Below are 19,971 nucleotides of genomic sequence, written 5' to 3' on the forward strand. Positions count from 1 at the left end.
CCAATGTCTGAGAGCCAGCGGATCTCGACTGGGTTGCCAAAACTCTGGACAAATAGCACTTAAAAAAGTCTGCGGTCCCTTGAATCTCCAGCCCCAGGAACCAACTTTTCAGCACCACGACGAGACAGACAGCCTGTTGCACACAGCAATTTTGGAGCTTATCAAACTCACCTCCGTTCTAAATGCAATTATCCAATGCACCACCAAGATATTTGCGTAAGGTGTAAAATGAAACATTCATGCCGTTCTCCACTTGAAAAATATTACTTTTTCATAGCTGACAAAAAGACTGGAATGGGTGTTTTTATACCTGCAGCACAGAAGATTCTGCATTTGGAGGGCTTCACCCCAGAGGAGTGGCAGAAGTCTACCTGTTTGAGTTAAAAGACACTGTCAATGTTGAACAAAGTCTTAGAAATTTGCAAGATAGTGTGACCACTGTGAAAGCGCATAAAGTACATAAAGTTGTAGATGACACATACAGACTGTGGTAGGAAAAGTAGAGTTCTCTAATGCAAGTTCATGCACTAACGGGTACGAGAACGCCTGAGGGGTGACTGGGGTGATACGCTTAAGTATCCTTCTTATTTCAAAGATTGAAACTGGTATCGAGCTAAAAATCTAAAAAGATCTTTATTAAATGCAAAACACTCAGGAGTGAACTAAATAAAAGTTTTAAACACGGCTTAAAATATCATTGCTGCTAAATATTTAGAAAGAGTGAGCATTAATAGACATGCTTACTGTTTGAAGGGACTGCAGGTGTCTTGGGTCAGAAAAACACATTACAAATCTTGTGTGCCTGAAGGCCCGGCTTTGACAAACTGCAGGACTGAGCAGCTCCGAGTACATCAACATCCGCGTGACATGAAAAAAAACAAATAACTATTGCTTTTTGTCACTAAAAGTAATACTAAGTTACTTTTTTTTAGTAATTCGTCTGCGAGTCCCGTTATATAACTTATCAAAGGTCAAAATATTTTCTGTATTTAAAAAGGTGCATTTTTTTAAAACTGTCTGTAAATGATGATGAGAACTTTCACCACTAGGTGGGAGCATTTTACCAAAACTTTTAGTGTAGAAGTGCAGCTGAATCAGAATCAGAAAGGCTTTATTTCCAGATGTTTAACAGACTTACAACATTAAGAAATTGCTGCGGTACCTTGTGTGAAACATACTATAAGACAAACACTTAAATAAAAAAAAATGCTAAGCAGATTGATACGTACATGAATGCAGGTGGTGATCAGTGCAAAAATGGAACAGATGCAGAGAACACAGTATAGGGTCATGTGTTTGTGGTGGGAACAGTCTTATGGTTATTGTTCATCAGTCCAACAGCAGAGGGGAAGAAATTGTTCTTATGACGAGAGGTTCTGGTCCGAATGGACTGGACCCTCCTGCCTGAGGGGAGCAGGTCAGACTGTGTCTACGGTGAGAAGGGTCAGCTGTGAAGCTGCACGCCCCAGTGTCCTAGAGGTATACAGGTCCTGCACAGATGGGAGTCTGGAGCCAATCACCTTCTCAGCAGAGCGCACAACATGCTGCAGTCTCTCCATTGTCGTCTGGGCGTTCAACACCAAGTTGTTGTGGCTGCACCAGGACAACAGACGTTATGTCAAATGACGGCATCTACTGCACTCAGCCCGACTGCCATGGTCCTTAAATCTGGGGATTGGGCGATGCGGTCGAGCAGGCTCACCATCCGCTTCATCTCAGCGTTGTACTCCGAGGTGAAAATGTCTGCGGGGGTCCATGTTCTGGTCGCGATCTTCTGTCAACCAAGGCTGGACTGGGACAAAAAATCGGCCCGGGCATTTTGACTAGAGACCGGCCCACCAGGATAAAGATTGAAAATGTGACGTCATTCAGGGATAAAACCGCAAAGGATTCTGGGAACTTGTGGCAAGAGGTACTAGCGCACGCAGGCTTTCAATTGAACTCAGTTACACAGCGATAAAAAAGAAACCCAAAAAATGGCAAGAAGCTGTTGTATTATTAACTGCAATAGCCGGTCGCATGACAGCCACAGGAAGCCGACGGGTAAAGAGATCGGTTTTTTTTTATCGGATTACGTCGTTGAAGTGAAATTTTTTAAGCCATGTTTCCGAAGTAAGAGCCGATGGATGGTCTGGATATACCAAATATAACGTCTCAGAACACTCCAGCTCACATGTTAGTCTGCTCCAAGCATTCCCACAAAGGTCAGAGTTTTGTAGTAGTTAATACGTCATTTTTCTTAACATAATTGGTGATATAGGTTACAAGCAAGTCTGGCGCTGAACAGAAATTGTCGCGCTATGCTCCTTTATTTATTGTGCATAAATAGTGAATTGTCCTGACACAATATTGCGTTTCACTCCTGTTATTACCATGGTACACTGACAAAAACATATACTTTTATTCACAGGATAAAACAGTTGTTTTGTATCACTTATTGTCCATTGCGATTACAATATAAAATATTATTGTCACTGCTACATTTCTGTAATGCTACTGTAACCGGTTTCTGCTTCATCCCGCTGCAACAGTTCGGCCCAAACAGACTCCTCGACTCTGCGTTGTGTAGTGTTTTTAAAAAGACAAGGAGTCTCTGATCGATCGTTGCCACTTTATTTCCTAAATGGAAACAACTGTGTATTATCAGTGCACAGGCTCGCCATACACCACTCCGCACAGCACACTCTCGTATGGCTACGGCAGACTGGCAGCGATTACTGCAGCAATATTACAATTTCTAATATACAATAAAATAACAGCAACAACAAATGATGTACCTGAATGGAAACAACGGTGTATTATCAGTGCACAGGCTCGCCACACACCACTCCGCACAGCACACTACGGCAAAACATCTCATTAGCATTCCGCTTTAGCATACAGTTTCACACATTAATAAACAAATGAAAAGTACATAAAACTGGTGTTGGACATGTGTCCACTAAGCACTTATTACACTCGGTGCTCGTCAGCTAATCAAACATGTTTTATGTGTCTGTACTACTTAGCTATATTGTGTGCGGAACAATACAACTCACCTCTCGTATAGCTACGGCAGACTGGCAGCGATTACTGCAGCCAGCCACACCGAGAGGGGGGGCGCTGTTTCCCCATTACACTGATATTTGTGGCAAGTGGAATAATACCACATAAACACTGTTACACTACCAGAAATTATTTCCACTACTAATTAATTACCGTTGAGCTCAAAGGTCCTATTAATAAACGGTTAACGAATGTGTATTTATGAAGACGATTTGTGAGACTGGTAAACTTATGATACGTACAATAGTCTTTCGTTCTACACGGTGCATTTCAAGGTCCTGTACCCATCCGTCGGTAAACTGTACCTGGGCTTGTTGCAGTGACCTGAAGTTACTAAAGTTCATGAGTGTATGCACTCACTCCAAGAAGCGTATAATTATAAATCTGAGCGTGGTGAAAGTTGGGCAGCACGCTGACGTCTTTTGTCCACTCTTTCACTCCTTTGATTTTTTCCTCGTATCTTTTCTTTGTCTTTTCGTCGAGTCTGTCTTTGTACGGACCGGCATTGTTCTCCTTTTGTTTTGTACATTCCTTTTTTGTGCGGCAAAGAAAAAAAAGAAGGTATTGGAACCGGAGAATGAACGTTTTGCGGTGCTGCAAATGTTTGCATTTGATGCGGTACTTGGATTGTTTTGCCACGAGTTCCCGGCATGCAATGCGCGAAAATCACGTGATTGCTAAAGAAGGGGGAGGGTGCAGCCAGCCTCCTCGGCTGTAATTGGTCCAGCCCAGAGTCGATCATGACCAATTGGCCAATCCAACACCTTTCATTATATATACCCTTCCTAAAAAAAATAAAATAAAATAAATAAATAAATCCATCCGCCCATAAAAACAAAAAATCGCCAGCGGCCCACCGGGCAAATGCCCGGTATGCCCGATGGCCAGTCCAGCTATGCTGTCAACTGAAGGCTGTGTGCAGGCAGGAGTGGTGGTAAGGAGGACCCAGTGCACAGACACACAGAGGCAGAAAGTAAACTCAAACTCAGATTTATTGCTACATGGCAAACAGAGAACTAGCAAAACTGAGAATACAAATACTAAACTGAAAATAACAATAACCTAGTGATGGGTCTAGCAACACTGACACACCGACGCTTGTATCAAGCTCACAGAGCAAACCTGTATCGGTGCGCGCGTCACTTTAAGAAAAAGTCACGTGATCGATACAGCTGCTGTATCGCTCATTGCCAACTCGCCAAAATGTGTTTAAAAGGTACCGCATCCGCATCTGCCAACGGAATGAGTCGCCAACAAAAACCCCCACAAAATTACTCTCGCAAGGGTAAAAAACAACAACAACAACAACAACAACAACATATCTCTCCATAAAAAAACGGAGCCCGAAAGAAAAAGAAATGTTTCTGCTGTGTGGGGTCATTTTGATCTTTTAACTGCAAATAAGGTAACTGTTTGTCTGTCTTTGTTTCAGTGTAATCTATCAGAACAGGAAAAACAGCAATGTGACCTGCAGTGTAAAATATTTACTTCATTTTATGCAGGTTAAATGTCGCATCTGTTCTGCGGAGCTTCTTACACAAACAAAAGCACCTCCTCAATGTTTAGGCATTACAGAGCCAAACATGAAAATGAGGAGACAAACACACCGAGAATGAACACAGGTTGTCCTATATAGACATTGAGCAGCATTATCATCATATATATATATTTTTTTTTTAAATATGTGTTTTATTATTTTGAAATCAAGCATCTAGGAAGACTGTTTTTGACCAGGCAGTCCTGAATTTTATTATAAAGGACAGCCAACCCCTTAGTATTGTGGAGAATGTTGGAGAGGAACATTCCAAGATCAGAGGATCCTTTAACGTACTGGGGGACTAGGAGGACATCTTATCTGAACCTTTTCCACCTGGCTTTACAGTTTTTGTGTACCCCAGCTTTATCTGTGCCCTGTGAGCGTGTTTTTCCAAAGCTAGGAAGATGGTGTCCAAAAAACGCAATAGACTGAATGCAAAAACATTGGATAAACTTATTTTTCTGAATAGTCAATTTTCTGAAGAGTCAATTACATTTAAATGGGTAACATTACATTCATAATACTTTCGTTTTAATTTTCGCTTAATGTGATTCACAATATATTTAAAGATGTCTACAATATTTGCAATGTAAAAGATATAAAATGATTCCATGGACAGTGTATACAAATATGACTAGGTCATTGAATCAGTGTCTGTTGTGAGTCTCAAGTAAGTTGCCTGCAATGATATTTAAGGTCCAGCAGGTGTCAGTATGGAGCAAAATAGCAACACTGTGTCGACACAGTATTGATACAGTTTGGGGAATGTGCTGAAACACTTCACAAGGCCTCATCTACCCATCACTACGCTAGCTCGAGCGAGCGAGCGAGCGAGCGAGCGAGCGGGCGGGCGGGCGGACGGACGGACGGAACACACAGCATGAAACGAGGGTAGATCGCAACCCGGACAAAGAGAAACACAGGGCTTAAATACACAGAGGGAGCAATCAGGGAATGGGAAACAGAAAGGAAACACAGCTGGGGCAAATCAGGCCTAACGAGACAAAGGAAGCAAAACCAGACACATTAACATGAGACACAGACTTTCAAAGTAAAACAGGAAACACAGACTGAACTTACAGACACAGACTCACAAGCAGGCACTGCAACAGAGGGAACAGAGACGTGGGATCAGGGCAGACACAGAGCCTGACTGGACACAGAATAGAGGGAATAAGGAAGCCAAAACTTGAGAACCACATAAACACACACCAAGAAGAACTGGGGAAAAAATAGAAATGCAAAACAAAAACCAAAATCTTCACAAAAATAAACTAAGATGAGAACACTAATAAAAAGGTACAAAACTGAAATCACTGTGTCAACGACCCAGGTACCCTAAAGGTAGAATATAAATACAATTTAGTGGCCCACAAGTTAAAGTCCAGTTTTATTCAAAGCTGCATTTCCTCCCCTGAGGATGAGCCTGGCCAGCAGAAAGGCAGATGAAGAGTTTCATTGGTCCTCTAACTGTGCCACCACACTGCGCAGTCTATCCACCAGTACTACAGAAGACAAAATATTGTTAGAAATTTAGTAAACTGAACCCCGACAGTCACAGAAAGATAACTGAACATACTGATGGAGTCATTATTATTATTATCACCTCCAGCTGAAGGCCTCTGGAAGCTATCGAAGTCTCGGCACTCGTTTATTAGCTGGCCCAGTTCTGCATGACAGTCATCGGGAAGCGGCTCTTTGCACTTCTCTTCTAACACCTTCCTATAAATTTCTTCATCTGAAAAACCTGGAAAACATGTACAGACAACTTGGTACGGATGCCTGACTGCACAAGTTCTCAGTGATTCAGGTTCATGGTAGTGTTAGGCACTCAAAATGAAGTCGATGGGATTTCATTTTGGTTTGCGAAGACATTTCACTTCTGTATGCATGTGAGTCATTAAACTTCACATGAACCAAGGTATGAATCAAGGCCTGGGCCACTGCTGTCACATGTGCCAAGGTGTGACAGCTCTGTGAGACATTACCATGCCGTGCCATTATTTATTCAATTCGATTCAATTAAATTTTATTTATATAGCTCCAAATTACCACAGCAATCACCTTCACCTTGTATATTTTTAAGTAAAGCCCTTACAGTAATACAGAGACATTAAGATAGTAGCTCAATCAGCTTTTAGAGCAGAATAAGCATCTTGGAATACAGTTCAAATGTCTTCCCAAAAGAAAATGAAGTCCACCTGCCTTATTTGAAGTGTTTAATACCAGGATAATACAAGTTGATTTTCAGCAGATACAAACCTTCAAAGGGTTTCTTACGGGTTGCGACTTCCCACAGGACGATTCCAAAGCTGAAAGACAACAATGAAAATAGGAACATTTTAGAAGGAACGTTTTCTAAAGCATTTGGGCATGATCAGTTCATGCCCTAAAACTCACCCAGGTTATGCAGCAGGATGATGTTGTGGAAACACACCAGCAGGTCCACCTTGTAAATCAGGGATATTATAGTTTTTCTATTTGGTTTCTATTTAGTTCAGTTTAATTTCATTTAGTTTCCAGAGTGAGTTTGCTTGTTTCAGTTTAGTTTCAAATTTTTATGTTTAGTTTCAGTTTAGTTTCTATCATCCATCCATCCCCTTTCGCTTATCTGAGGCTGGGTTGCAGGGGCAGCAGCCTAAGCAGAGAAGCCCAGACCTCCTTCTCCCCAACCGCTTCCACCAGCTCTTCCAGGGGAACACCAAGCTGTTCCCAGGCCAGCCAAGAGATATAAGCTCTCCAGCTTTTCCTGGGTCTGCCATGGGGCCTCCTCCCCATGAGACATGCCCGGAACACCTCACCGACAAGCAGTGATGGGAATAACGGCGTTACAAGTAACGGCGTTACTTTTTTCAATAACGAGTAATCTAACTAATTACTATTCCTATCGTTACAACGCCGTTACAGTTACTAACAAGAAAATGCGGTCTGTTACTATTTTTCAACAAACAGACGGTTGAAGCTGTGTTCAGCTCACCACATCTTATATCAGTTGCACGGAAGTAGCTGTAAGTAATCTGGGCGCTACAGCTTTAAGCAGCTGCGCGCTCCCGCGGACGGTAATCACGATCACTGTCTAGCACAACAGCTGGACATAAGGGGGCAAAACATTCGCATGAATGCTGCTGTTTGACTGAGGAAGAATAAAGTAGTCGTGGTGAGCCAATCACATGACCACTTAAAGACAAAGCAACAAGGTGATTTATACCAGTTTATAAATTGATCGGCCACGTAAAACCAGAGTCATGATAAACAAGATATACGCGGCGCTTTTTTCTCAATAGTTTCGTCACGTTTACTGTCTAAAGACAGCGCGGCGAGCACTCTCTGCTTATGAGCAAAAATTAAAAAACAAAAAAACGGGAAGTTTTAGGAGTGACGGAGAGAGAGAGAGCAGAAAAAGAGAGAGAGCGAGTTTTGAGATGTGAGAAATCTGTGACGTTTAGCGTGTTTGGGGTGTGTAGTTAATGTGTTGTCTTGTGTAGTTAGTGTGTAGTGTTGTGGATAGTTTTGTGTTGTGTGTCAGAACAATGAGGCGACTGCTGTCTCCAGGTAGAAACAGGAGTGATACACCTGCTGCTGTCAGACCTGCAGGAATCAGGCTGTGATGTTCTCCTTTATAGTGGACACAAATTTTTGGAGTGGCACAAATAATTTGTGGCATCTTATTGAAGAACAGCTGATTGTTCTGTAAATAGTTTGAAATGGTTATTAAAAAAATCAAGGTAAAAGGTAAATGGATGCAAATAACTTTGTTGTTTGCAAAACTTGTGCATAGGATTTTAAAATTGACATTTATATTTGCATTTAAAGTTATGAAATATGATCATTAAACATGTTTGTGGTTGTTACAGTAAAAATATAACTTTTTCTACTCTGAGTTTATGTTTTTTGTCTGATTTTAGATCAATTGTGTTAATACAGTATGTCAAAATGAAAACATAACTGTAAATTCAGACACGTGAGGTTGTGCTGAAAACAATGACACCAAACAAGGTAAAACGTGGAGGGAACATCAAAAGTAGTTAAAAATGGCCAATTATACCCTGGACCCCAGAGGGTTAAACGTTTTTTAAAGTAACGCAATTGTTACTTTTCAAGTAATTAATTACTTTCAGAATATTGCAACTCAGTTACTTTTTTTGAAGAAGTAACTTGTAACTATAATTAATTACTTTTTATGAGTAACTTGCCCAACACTGCCGACGAGCCACACGGGAGGCATCTGTGTCAGATGCCTGAACCACCTCAACTGGGTCTATTTAATGTGGAGGAGCAGCAGCTCCACTCTGAGCCCCTCCCAGATGGCTGAACTTCTCACCCAATCTCTCAGGGAGAGGCCAGAGGAAGCCCATTTCTGCTGCTTGTATCCAGTTACTACAGTTCTTTCGGTTACTACCCACAGCTTGTGACCATAGGTGAGGGAAGGGACGTAGATCAACCGGTAAATTGAGAGCTTCGCTTTTATACTCAGCTCTTTCTTCACCACGACAGACCGGTACAGTGTCTGCCTCACTGCAGCCGTAACACCAAACCGTCTGTCGATCTCCCGCTCCCTTCTTCCGTCATTCGTAACCAAGACCGTGACATACTTAAACACCATTTTGGATTTGCTCAACTTATCTTTGTCTAATATAAAATTTTAAACATGCCATTGTGACAAATATTCCAAAAATAATAAATCAGTAAGTGTGCTAAAACTTTTTCACATCATTTCAGCTGAACAAAAACTCATTTAATGCTGGTGTGAGTGGAAGCATATCCCAGGCTGGTGCTCACCTGTACATCTCACACTCTTTGCTGTAAGGATGGTTGATGTTGTTGAGCCTCTCGGGAGAGTAGTAGCACAGGGACCTGATTGCGTCGTCATTGGTAGATTTCTTCACCTTTTTCAGAGACGTCTCTGTTTTTGCCAGCTCAAAACCTCCGAGCTAAAAAGAACAACAACATCATCAGTGCTGCTGCTGTTCAATTTGGACTGCAAGGAATCCCAGCATGCACTGCCCTCAGTACCTTGACGGTGTAGCCTTCAGCCACCAAGAACTTGCTGCTGTTGATGCACCCGTGCACCTTAGATTTTTCTTCTGTATTGTGTAGTCTAAAATATGACAGTTAAAAACATTAGTGCATAAACTACACATTCTCATCTCAGGCTCAGCGACTCACCTGCTGTTTGGTTTGGACTTTTTTTAAATGTGCTTTCTAAGATTAAAAAAAAAGCAATTATAATAATTATTTATAATATAATAATTTGTCAATAAAGCAGAAACACTGACCGATAGAGTCCTTGTGCTGCATCGAAACACATACGAGCTTTCCTGATCCAGGACAGCCTGCAGTCAGAGTCCAGAACCTGACGAAGACTTCCTTTCTCGCAGTACTCCATGATGATGAAGAACTGAGGGTTGGGTCCTACAGGTAGTCACAAGGACAAGTTATTAAAAGTTCATAGCAAACTTTTCCCCATCTTTTGTTGTAATCTCTAATTTTCACTTCCTTCATAATTTTGAAAAATTGCTTCATTTTACTTCCTGTTTTACTTCCTGTTTTATTTTTACAGAAAGTCTTTATAGGACTGCACAGAGTTCTGTGAAAACTTGTTTTTTAAGGGGACTGTAGCTTCTCATGTGACTTTCTTTGTTTTTACTTCTCTTTTTTGTTCTCCCCCAAAAGGGAGGGGGTATGTAATCAGTCCCATTGGCTTATTTCCTTATTTGTTTGCCTGTCTGTCTATTTGTTTAGATGAAAATCAGGTCAAGGCCACACCAAATGCAAAAATCAGCAAAAACTTTACCTTACCCAGATATCACAACAATATACAGGGACATGAAAACTGACATCAGCATGCTATAATAAAAACATTATAACATAAGATAACTTTAGTATAGCCACTGACCGTCCAATGTCTTAACATGCTACAAGGAACTGTGGCATATTAGGAAATTGGACGGTCCAATTGTTCCTTGTCTCTTGTTGTTGTTTTTTTAAACAGACACAGGACCACAAGAACGATTCAGTCTTTATCATATGCTCTGCCAAACAAGCACAATGTCTTGATTGAGTTTACGAATGCCTTGTTATCCCTGTTCCTGTATATAGTCTGCGTCTTCTCCCTGAGTCCTTGTCAGATAGTTGTCTCTTCACCTCAGGTTCCTGCAAACAGTGACCGACTGTGTAAATAAAGTTAATGCTAAAAAGCACGCAAACATCATCGGGTCTGCTGTGGTTTTGTTACAAAGTGCTTGTGCAAGCTCCATGGCACTGTTCCCTGCAGGAGACTCATCAGCTCTGACAGATAGCAATGACATGGGTACCTACTGGCACCAAATGACCTAGAGGATGCCACCAGAATCCTTCAATAAGAACATTTGTATGAGACCATATATTCCCAAACATCAGCTGGGACAAAGTAAAGACTTAGACTCTAAGTTTTACCACCTCTGTCTGTCTGCAACGTTACTGACAGGCTACATTCAACTCACCATTCTCACCCAGGATACTGATACCAAACATTCGCAGGATGTTGGGCGACTCAAATCTCTTCATGGTGTCGACTTCTTTGTTGAAAATGGACTGCACCTTTCTGCAAATGGTAAAAAAAAAACCTTTATGGTGTCAATGAATACATACCGATGTAAATACACGTAAACAGTATTCTAATGTTTGAGCTCAAATTTAAGTTTAGTTTAAACTCCTTCATATCAAATTATTCTTTAATCCTTGTTTCTAGGAGACAGATTTCTCTTCTAGCCAATGTTTTAATGTATTTCTGAATAAACAAAGTCTGCAAATGAATTTAAGTTCATTGGTGGCTTCTGACTATATAGAACTGCTTATTTTATGTAAAAAAAAAAAAAATCATTTTTTTTCTCAGTATGCAGCTGAACTGTGGCACAGACCCTAGGTTGGTGTTCACAGGGTCGATATATCTCTTGATGGCAACTGTGAATCCACGATATTCTCCTTTGTAGACCTCTGAGGTTGCTGTTTCCATGAAGGGCTTTTTGGGATGTTTGTACTTTAGCTCCTGTGGTTTAATCATTCGGATGTCCACACTAGTGATGCTGGGCTTATTCACTGTAAAAAGAAGAAAAAAAACTTGTCAGTAAATTATATAAATAATGCATTTTTTTTTATTTATGTAGCACCTTTCTAGACAGATTCACAAAGTGCTACACATAACAAATAATAAAAAGGTAAAACAGACAATATAAAACAGGCAAAAAAACCAAAACATAAACCATTCACAGTTCAGCAGTTTGTTTATTTTGTTTGTTTTGTTTGCCCAAATTCATGGTGGTATGAGCCTTTTGGGAGTTTCCTCCAGTGATTAAAAATCCAGATTCCCAGTCGTTGTTTTTGTTTCTCTGCATCACAGACATTAAACTGCTGCAGTTTAGTCAGACACTGATAGAGCCCAATGGCCAAAGTTAGTTATGGAAAAATTGTCCTGAATACAGGACAAGTTGTTAATTTGTGACATGGATGTGAAGTTTTTAATCACTCTTTTTAAAAGAGCTTAAATGGTTTTTTCATCTGAATATTTAATTTACTTATGAAGTAAATTAAATACTTCATAAGTATTCGTATTACTAGGAGTAAGGTGAACGGCAACTGCAAGATATTATATCGCAGATCTACATTCGGTCAGTCAGCTTTTTCTATAAAGGCTCGCCATCTGTGGAGCACACTTCCAACCGATATCAAATTGATTACAGACATTAGATCTTTTACATTGAAGGTTAACGTGTGGTTAAAGGGAAATCAAAGATGTAGTCATTTTAACTAATGATTTTAATTTCATTTAAAATTATTGTCGAGTAGCTGTAATTGTATTTATGATGTAATTTGGTTTTATGAAAATGTATGTTTTATTGTAAAATGTATCTATTTAGATTGTAAGCCCAACAAGGGACAATTGTTGAAAATTAGCAGTAGCTATAAACCTGTGCGGCACATCAGTTTCATGGCTTGCACTTGAACTATGTTAAACTGCGCTGTCCCTTTTAAATAAATAAATTCACGTTACCCTATGAGGCTGACCCATCCCTATATACTCTAAGGGTCTGTAGATGTGAAATTCATCTGATTTTGACGGGGTCAGGTGGGCCTTTGTTTTTTCAGATTTAGTTGTTTCTATCCGTAATGAAACTCTATATGTGCTGCACTCACACATCTCCACGACTTTTTCCACGTTGACTTTAAGATGCTCAAACTGTTTCAGCATGGTGTTGGTTTTCTCTTGCTGATCCTTCATGTAGTCCAGGAGCACTGAAGAGCAAACAGAGAAAGCCATACTCTGATTCCCCATCCAAACTCTAGGATCTAATTTGACAACATTACTGATATCGTTACTCCTGCTTTACCTCAAATATTGTGAAAATGTTTTTTCTTGAAAGAAAAAAACAACTTCCTGTTCTCAACATTTTATCTGTGTCTTTGTTGAAAAATGTCTTTCAGGCTAGTGGTCCCTGAGTGCTCACTATAATCAGCACCTCACTGCTCTCTGGCCAAATCCCTCCTTATTTTAAGAATGCTGTCATCCACAGATAAAAAAAAAAAAACCCAAAACAAACAAGCTTGGCCCTTCACTTCTTGGCAGATAAAGACCAATCTCAAAATTACAGTTTATTGCTAAGATTTTATAAAAAGGCTGTAGCTAAGCAGCTTACAGCCGTTTTGGACAAATGCAGTATAACTGACACATGCCAATTTGAATTATAACCATCTAAAAGGCTCAACTTTGTTCATATAAGTTCTTCTTCACACACTAAGGTTAATTATAGATGACCTCTAATTTGTTGCCTCTGATTTCAGATAAAACTGAGGTTATTTTACTCGGCCCAGAAAGTCTTAGAAATATGGTATCTAAGCAGATTCTTGCTCTGGATGGCATTACCTTGGCCTCCAGTAACACTGTGAGGAACCTTGGAGTCACTTTTTACCAGGACATGTCCTTCAATGCACATATTAAACAAACATGTAAGACTGCTTTCTTCCATTTGCGCAACATCTCTAAAATGAGAAATATCCTGTCTCAGAGTGACGCTGAAAAACTAGTTCATGCATTTATTACTTCCAGGCTGGACTTTTTAGTCCTGACAGGGACTAGAAAGAGAGAGCAGATTTCCCCTTCATTGGCTCCCTGTTAAATCCAGAATTCAAAATCCTGCTCCTCACTTACAAGCAGTGTTGGTCAAGTTACTTGAAAAAAGTAATCAGTAACTAATTACTGATTACTTCCCCAAAAAAGTAATCCCATTACTTTACTGATTACTTATTTTCAAAAGTAATTAATTACTTAGTTACTTAGTTACTTTTTAAAAACACGATTTACAACCTGAAGAGGTGATAAAGCGATAGATCTTTCAGCCCAATTCTACTTTTTCTGCATAATCCATCATACAAAATGTAATCAAATGGAAAAGTCCCTTTTTAAAACTTGTTTTATTAGTTTTAATCTTTTAACTTTATGCATCAAGCAAAAATTTAATTATATGCAACATTCTCTGACTTGAAGAAATTAGTTTAACATTTAAACCTATTTTCTGCACATTCCAGCACATAAAATAAAATAGTTTTTTGTGTTTACACTCACTCTTTCAAATAGATGCAAGTAAAACACAGCAGAAAATAAATAAAGTCAAAGACTCAGCGGTCCTGTTGCTCTATTTTTACCTGTAAAGCAGGACTGAGGTAGGCGGAGGTTTACCCTGGTGCAGGTGTGCCGCGGTCAGTTGAAGAATCTGCGAGTTTCTCTGTGAATTTCCCATTACGTGGTAGCGCACTCGGTGCTTCCTTGGAAGTTTAGGGGTTTTTTTGGTGTAAAAAGAAGTTTTCTTCCCACGCACAACAGACACTAATGTTTTTGTCACTTTTTATGGAATCAAACTCAAAGTAAGGTCAGTACTTCCACGCTTTAAACGCTGCATGCTCATACTCTCTCCCACAATCGATATATGATCCATTGTTGATCTGCACACAGCTGTTGTCACTAACGGGGCACTGCTTACGTCACCGTCGTGAGACATTCTCGCAAAAAATCACGGTTTTAGTAACGCAGTAACGCAGCGTTCCTACGGGAAAGTAACGGTAATCTAATTACTGTTTTTGCAATAGTAATTCCTTACTTTACTCGTTACTTGAAAAAAGTAATCAGATTACAGTAACGCGTTACTTGTAACGCGTTACTGCCCATCTCTGCTTACAAGGTCTTAAATAATCAGGCCCCATCTTATCTTAATGACCTTGTAGTACCATATCACCCTATTAGAGCACTTCGCTCTCACTCTGCAGGCCTACTTGTTGTTCCTAGAGTATTTAAAAGTAGAATGGGAGGCAGAGCCTTCAGTTTTCAGGCCCCTCTTCTGTGGAACCAGCTTCCAGTTTGGATTCGGGAGACAGACACTATCTCTACTTTGAAGATCAGGCTTAAAACTTTCCTTTTTGCTAAAGCATATAGTCAGGGCTGGACCAGGTGACCCTGAATCTTCCCTTAGTTATTCTGCAATAGGTGTGGACTGCTGGGAGATTCCCATGATGCATTGAGTGTTTCTTCTTCAGTCACTTTTTTTCACTCACTAAATGTTTATACACCTCTCTGCATTTAATTATTAGTAATTATAAATCCCCAGCTCTCTTTATAAATCTTTGGTTCACTCTTGTTTATATCATGTAAGAAATATTGCAATGTTAAGTCCCATTATATCACTCTAGAATGGGGAAATGTTAGTAATGCACTTATTTCATCACGTTTGGATTATTGTAATTCACTGTTTACTTGTCTAAGCAAAAGCTCCCTGGATTGTCTGCAGGTTGTTCAGATCTCTGCTGAAAGGCTTCTGACCAAATCTGTTGCTGCTCCAGCTGCACTGGCTCCCAATTCACGCAAGAACTCATTTTAAGATTGTGGGTCTGACTTTCAGTCCTCTTCATAGACACACACTTGTTAGCTGTAAACAAAATTAGGAAACTTTCTGGTAAAGATCCTGCTCTCTTGGTCCACTTATCCCTGCATAACAATGGACAAGTATCACATTTGAGACCAAGTAGTTAATTGTTTCTGCTCAAATCTCTCTACAAAAGCAAATCCATAATCAGTTTCCCCTCACATGTCTTCAGTTCTGCGTCGTCCTCCCTCCCATCCAACTGATCTTCTTTCTCTCTGGTCGTCTGTTTAAATACCTCATACAGCATGTTCCCCTGCTCCACCTGCAAAGCTCCAGACAGCACCTGGAAGGCATCGTTGAGCCGTTCGTTCACACTGTTGAACTCGTCTCCATGGTTGCTGGAGTTTAGGATGCGCTCCACCAAATTGGCTGAGGCATATTTTCTGATAAGTTCCTGTGCTGATTGAAGAGTGACGGACAGTTCTCTCAGAGGTTTCTCTACCCCTGGAGGCGTCCGTTTGATGGACTTCACCAGCTTCTCCAAGGCTTTGACTCGGTTACAAACACGTCGGCAGCGCTTTTTATTGGCCTTCACATTCTCAACCAGGTCATAGATCTGTGAGGCGATGGACAGGATGGGATCTACAAAGTCCATGACAAGCTAAAGAGACAGAGAGGATGGACAGTTTATACAGAATAAACTGAAACTGAAAAAAAAATCTGAGTACAATATTATTTATTTTTAATGAGTTGAAGTAACAAGAAAAAATCAAACAAGTCTAACTTCGATCTAGAATCATAGCTCTTTTCCTTAAGCATTAGTATCGTTTTTGTAGAGAAATGTGATGCATCGATTTCCAGAGTCTGGAATGAATTAAAACTAAATTGAAATGAAGAAACCAACCATCATTTTAAAAATGGCTAATGAAAACTATTGAAGAGCTGAAATAATTTAGACTTTTTCAGACTTAACCACAGACGCGCCTGTAAATATAGTCCCTCTGGATTTCTCTAACTTCTCTGTTTTGACCGCTCTTACACAATACCCAATGATTTTTGTTTACCTGAACCGTGATGTTTATTCTTAAACTGATCCAGTCTCAAACAGAAATCTGAAAGTAACAGGTGTCCAACACTTTGATGTACTCCCCCCTCATTCTTCCTCTGTGAAAGAGTTAAAACTGTGCTGCAGCAGACACTCAGAGAAGATTTCCCTCAAATTCTCACTGAGGGTTCAGTTTAAACAAAATCAAAGAACAAGAAAAAACGACCCTGGAGTACGCACACATCCTGACGTACACACAACAGAATCACTACACAGCAGGAAGTGCAGCTTTTCTGTAAATGTTTAAACTTGTTTCTTCACAGAGTCATCAAATGGGAAAAGACCTGCTGTGAGAGCAAGATAAGAAGAAAGCAGAAAGCTAGTTTACCTGTCTTCCTGTCTTTGTGCAGGTGTGTGCCGAGTTTAAATGCTATAAGAAAATGAAACCGCCTCTATCGCCTTGAACTGTGGCACTGCTCCTCGTTGCTTCCTGTTTCTGTCTGACAGATAAACACGCCTTTCCTGGTCCCCTGTGCTCCTCTGACAGGCCTGGATTACTCTGCTTTATCCTGGAAGCAGAAGTAGAAATCACTGTGGGGGATGGAGGCTTCCTGATTAATAACGATTTCAGTCTCTCAGCAAGTGTAGCAAAAGTGGTCAGCTGTGTTTTAGCCACACACTAAAAAAATAAAAGGTCTGTGTCTGTACAAGTATTTCCTTTAAGCTAAATACCGAGGCTTCAGACTGCTCTAAGCACTCAATTTAATATTTAATTTCACATAAAATTAATATGGATTCTAACTGTCTCTTTGTCTCATACACACGCAGACACACCAAGAAAAGGATTTCCATTGAAAGTTTGGCAGTTATTTAGAAAGTCCCTATTGTTTCTGGACACCATCTACGATAGCGAGCAGCTGATACATGTTATGTTTGGTCACACAGGAGGAGGAGACCCCAGAAATGTCCTCAGAAGAGCTACTTTTTAATTTTCTGTACTTACATTACAGAACCTGTACTAAAATTAAAGGATCTGTTTAACACAAGTGTCTGCTAGAGTGAAAAATATCTGTACGTAAGTGCTGGATCGTTTTCATTTAATATCTCAGTGAATTTAAATACGGTCTAAGATATTAGGATACTTAAACACAGACGAATGGTGGTATATTTTAAATGTGTAACACTGACATTTATCATGTTGTGAATGTGTGTGTGAATGGGTGAATGACTGAATGTAGTGTAAAGCGCTTTGGGGTCCTATGGACTAGAAAAGCGCTATACAAATGCAGGCCATTTACCATTTACCATGTTCCGTTTCCGCACTGTCTTTATTTGATTATCAGTCTGTTTTACTTCACTTTAGCAACGTTTTTCTCCTTTAAACATAAACCCAAATCTTTGCCTCCTCACTAAATAAAGCATAATAAACTGTTTTTGTTTTACTGTATGAAACAAAGAACATCCTTAATAAACAAACTAGCCTGACTCAGATTTGGCCCATGTAGAGATTTCATCTTTTCCTTTTTCTTCTGAACAACACTGTCATGGCTACCGGACGGACTCGACAGAGTTCTTTGCAAATAAAAGAAGACAGTTTATTTACAACGGGGAACATCTCAGTGCTATAGATATGTACAGTTAGTTGGGTGGGGGTCCAGGGCTCCAGGGAGAGGGGGGAATCAACATACACGCTTTCTCTTCAGCACAATGACCACCGCAGCTCCTCCGCACAAACGCCACAACACACCGGAAACTCAGGAAAGGACCGTAACCTGGTCAGGAAGGGGGGGTTCAGGGTAATTAAATCAATGCTATTTAATCATTAAATAGCAACTGAGAGAATCAGCCAGATCCAGCAACAGGTGGTGACAATCACACAGGTGCGTGGGCCAAGAGCAAGAGCCTGTAACGAGCTCCGCCCAGGCAGACAGGAGCGAGGGAGAGAGAGAGAGAAAAACCTGTCGCCAGCTTGAGCCAGCCAGAGAGACACGGGGACCATGACAAGCATACTTTGGGGAATTTTCAAAGAGCATTGAAGTTTGTTGAAAATATCAGACTACATTGAATTACACTGACACACACACATGAACATAAATTTACTTTGTCACTATTTACTAATCTATTTGTATATTTAACCCCCGCTTAAAAGTGCTTTACTCGAAACATTGTGTTGCGCATGGATTTTTGTATAAGTAGATGGGTTCTTTGGCCAACTGAATGACCATGAACCTAAAAGTATTTCATGTATTTAATTGTAAACATTGTTTTGTCTTTGTTGCTGTTGTGTCATTTTTCCTTTCACATATTTTCCTATAAAAGCAACGCGGTGGTGATGTCAGGAGGATTGGTTATCCACAGGAACACCACACACTTGACCATCAGTTGATCAAAAGGAAGAAGACGTTCAATGAACGCAAAGGTGTGCCAAAGACTCACAGGATTTATCTGTACAGTGAACTTGAGATGACCACCAACACTGGCATACACATTCACAGTGTGTATCAGTGTTGTTGAAGTGTGAAGATGTGGTTCAAGGGTCAATATTTACCAATAATGTTAGGATGCCTGGGTCGTCGACCCAGGGTTTTTGAGTTAATGTTATTATTTATAAATTCTAGTTTTTGGTTTCTTTGAGTTCCGTCTTATGGCTTATGTCTCTGTCTTCTTTAGTTGCTCTGTCTCCCCTATCACCTGCATCCCCTTGTCTAGTTCGCGTCTCTATGTATCCTTAGTTCCTATATCCCCGTGTTCAGTCAGTGTTTGTGTCTGCCCTGGTCCCACGTCTCTGTTCCCTCTGTAGTGCCTGCATGTGAGTCTATGTTATGTGTTTCCTGTTTTACTTTGAAGGTCTCTGTCTTAGTGTGTTCAGTTTACGCTTCCTTTTGTCTCGTCAGTTCTGATTTGCCCCAGCTGTATTTCCCTCCTGTTATTCATTCCCTGATTACTCCCTCTGTGTATTTAAGCCCTGTGTTTCTCTGTGTCCGTGTCGCGATCTACCGTTTTCCTAGCTGTGTGTTCTGTCATTCCTCCGGTGTAAGTTTATTTTGATTTTTCCAGTTATGTTATATTTGAGTTTAACATTAAAGTTGTTTTGAGTTCACATCTGTCTCCGGAGTCTGCACCTTGGGTCCTATTCCTGCCTGCACACAGCCACACCTAACAAATAACCGTAAACAATGAATTTTAATCAAAGAATCAGATTGTCATAAAACCTTGAGATATTTGTAAGGAGAAAGGATTTCTTCATGTTTTGAGGAAGTGCTGAAGACTGAAGTGACACAACTTCAACTTTATGAATGACACTGATTGATTTTATTATTTTGATATGATGTTGCATTTATTAATGATGGCTGCTGCTCCCGTCTCTTCCATCAGGTGAAGAATGCTGCTCATGCTCGTGCGGCAGGTCCTGCTTCTCCGGTCGCTTCTCCAGCCGCTCCTGCTCCTCCTTTAGT

General features: G+C 40.3%; 1 protein-coding gene across 1 annotated transcript; it reads right to left on the reverse strand.

Annotated features, from left to right (window-relative positions):
• Positions 1-1,493: 1,493 nt before the first annotated feature.
• Positions 1,494-19,672, reverse strand: LOC308392468 (mixed lineage kinase domain-like protein). The gene is made up of 13 exons (XM_080875534.1): positions 19,065-19,672; positions 16,905-17,085; positions 16,536-16,635; positions 15,694-16,132; positions 12,755-12,853; positions 11,482-11,659; positions 11,065-11,165; positions 9,859-9,994; positions 9,596-9,680; positions 9,362-9,513; positions 6,845-6,894; positions 6,189-6,329; positions 1,494-6,087 (listed from the first exon to the last, which is right to left on the reverse strand). The coding sequence occupies exons 4-13, from the start codon at positions 16,124-16,126 to the stop codon at positions 6,038-6,040; spliced, it is 1,425 nt and encodes a 474-aa protein (XP_080731660.1). The 5' UTR covers positions 16,127-16,132; positions 16,536-16,635; positions 16,905-17,085; positions 19,065-19,672; the 3' UTR covers positions 1,494-6,037.
• Positions 19,673-19,971: the final 299 nt, after the last annotated feature.

The sequence above is a fragment of the Rhamphochromis sp. 'chilingali' genome, assembly GCF_963969265.1.
Source record: "Rhamphochromis sp. 'chilingali' genome assembly, chromosome: 2".
NCBI lineage: Eukaryota > Metazoa > Chordata > Actinopteri > Cichliformes > Cichlidae > Rhamphochromis > Rhamphochromis sp. 'chilingali'.

Coding starts and splice junctions, on each gene's coding strand:
- LOC308392468 (XM_080875534.1), bottom strand. CDS start 16,126: ATGGACTTTGTAGATCCCATCCTGTCCATCGCCTCACAGATCTATGAC. Junction 9,514..9,595: donor CTGAAGGCTACACCGTCAAG/GTACTGAGGGCA, acceptor TGTTCTTTTTAG/CTCGGAGGTTTTGAGCTGGC. Junction 6,895..9,361: donor AAAGAGTGTGAGATGTACAG/GTGAGCACCAGC, acceptor GTTGTCTTTCAG/CTTTGGAATCGTCCTGTGGG.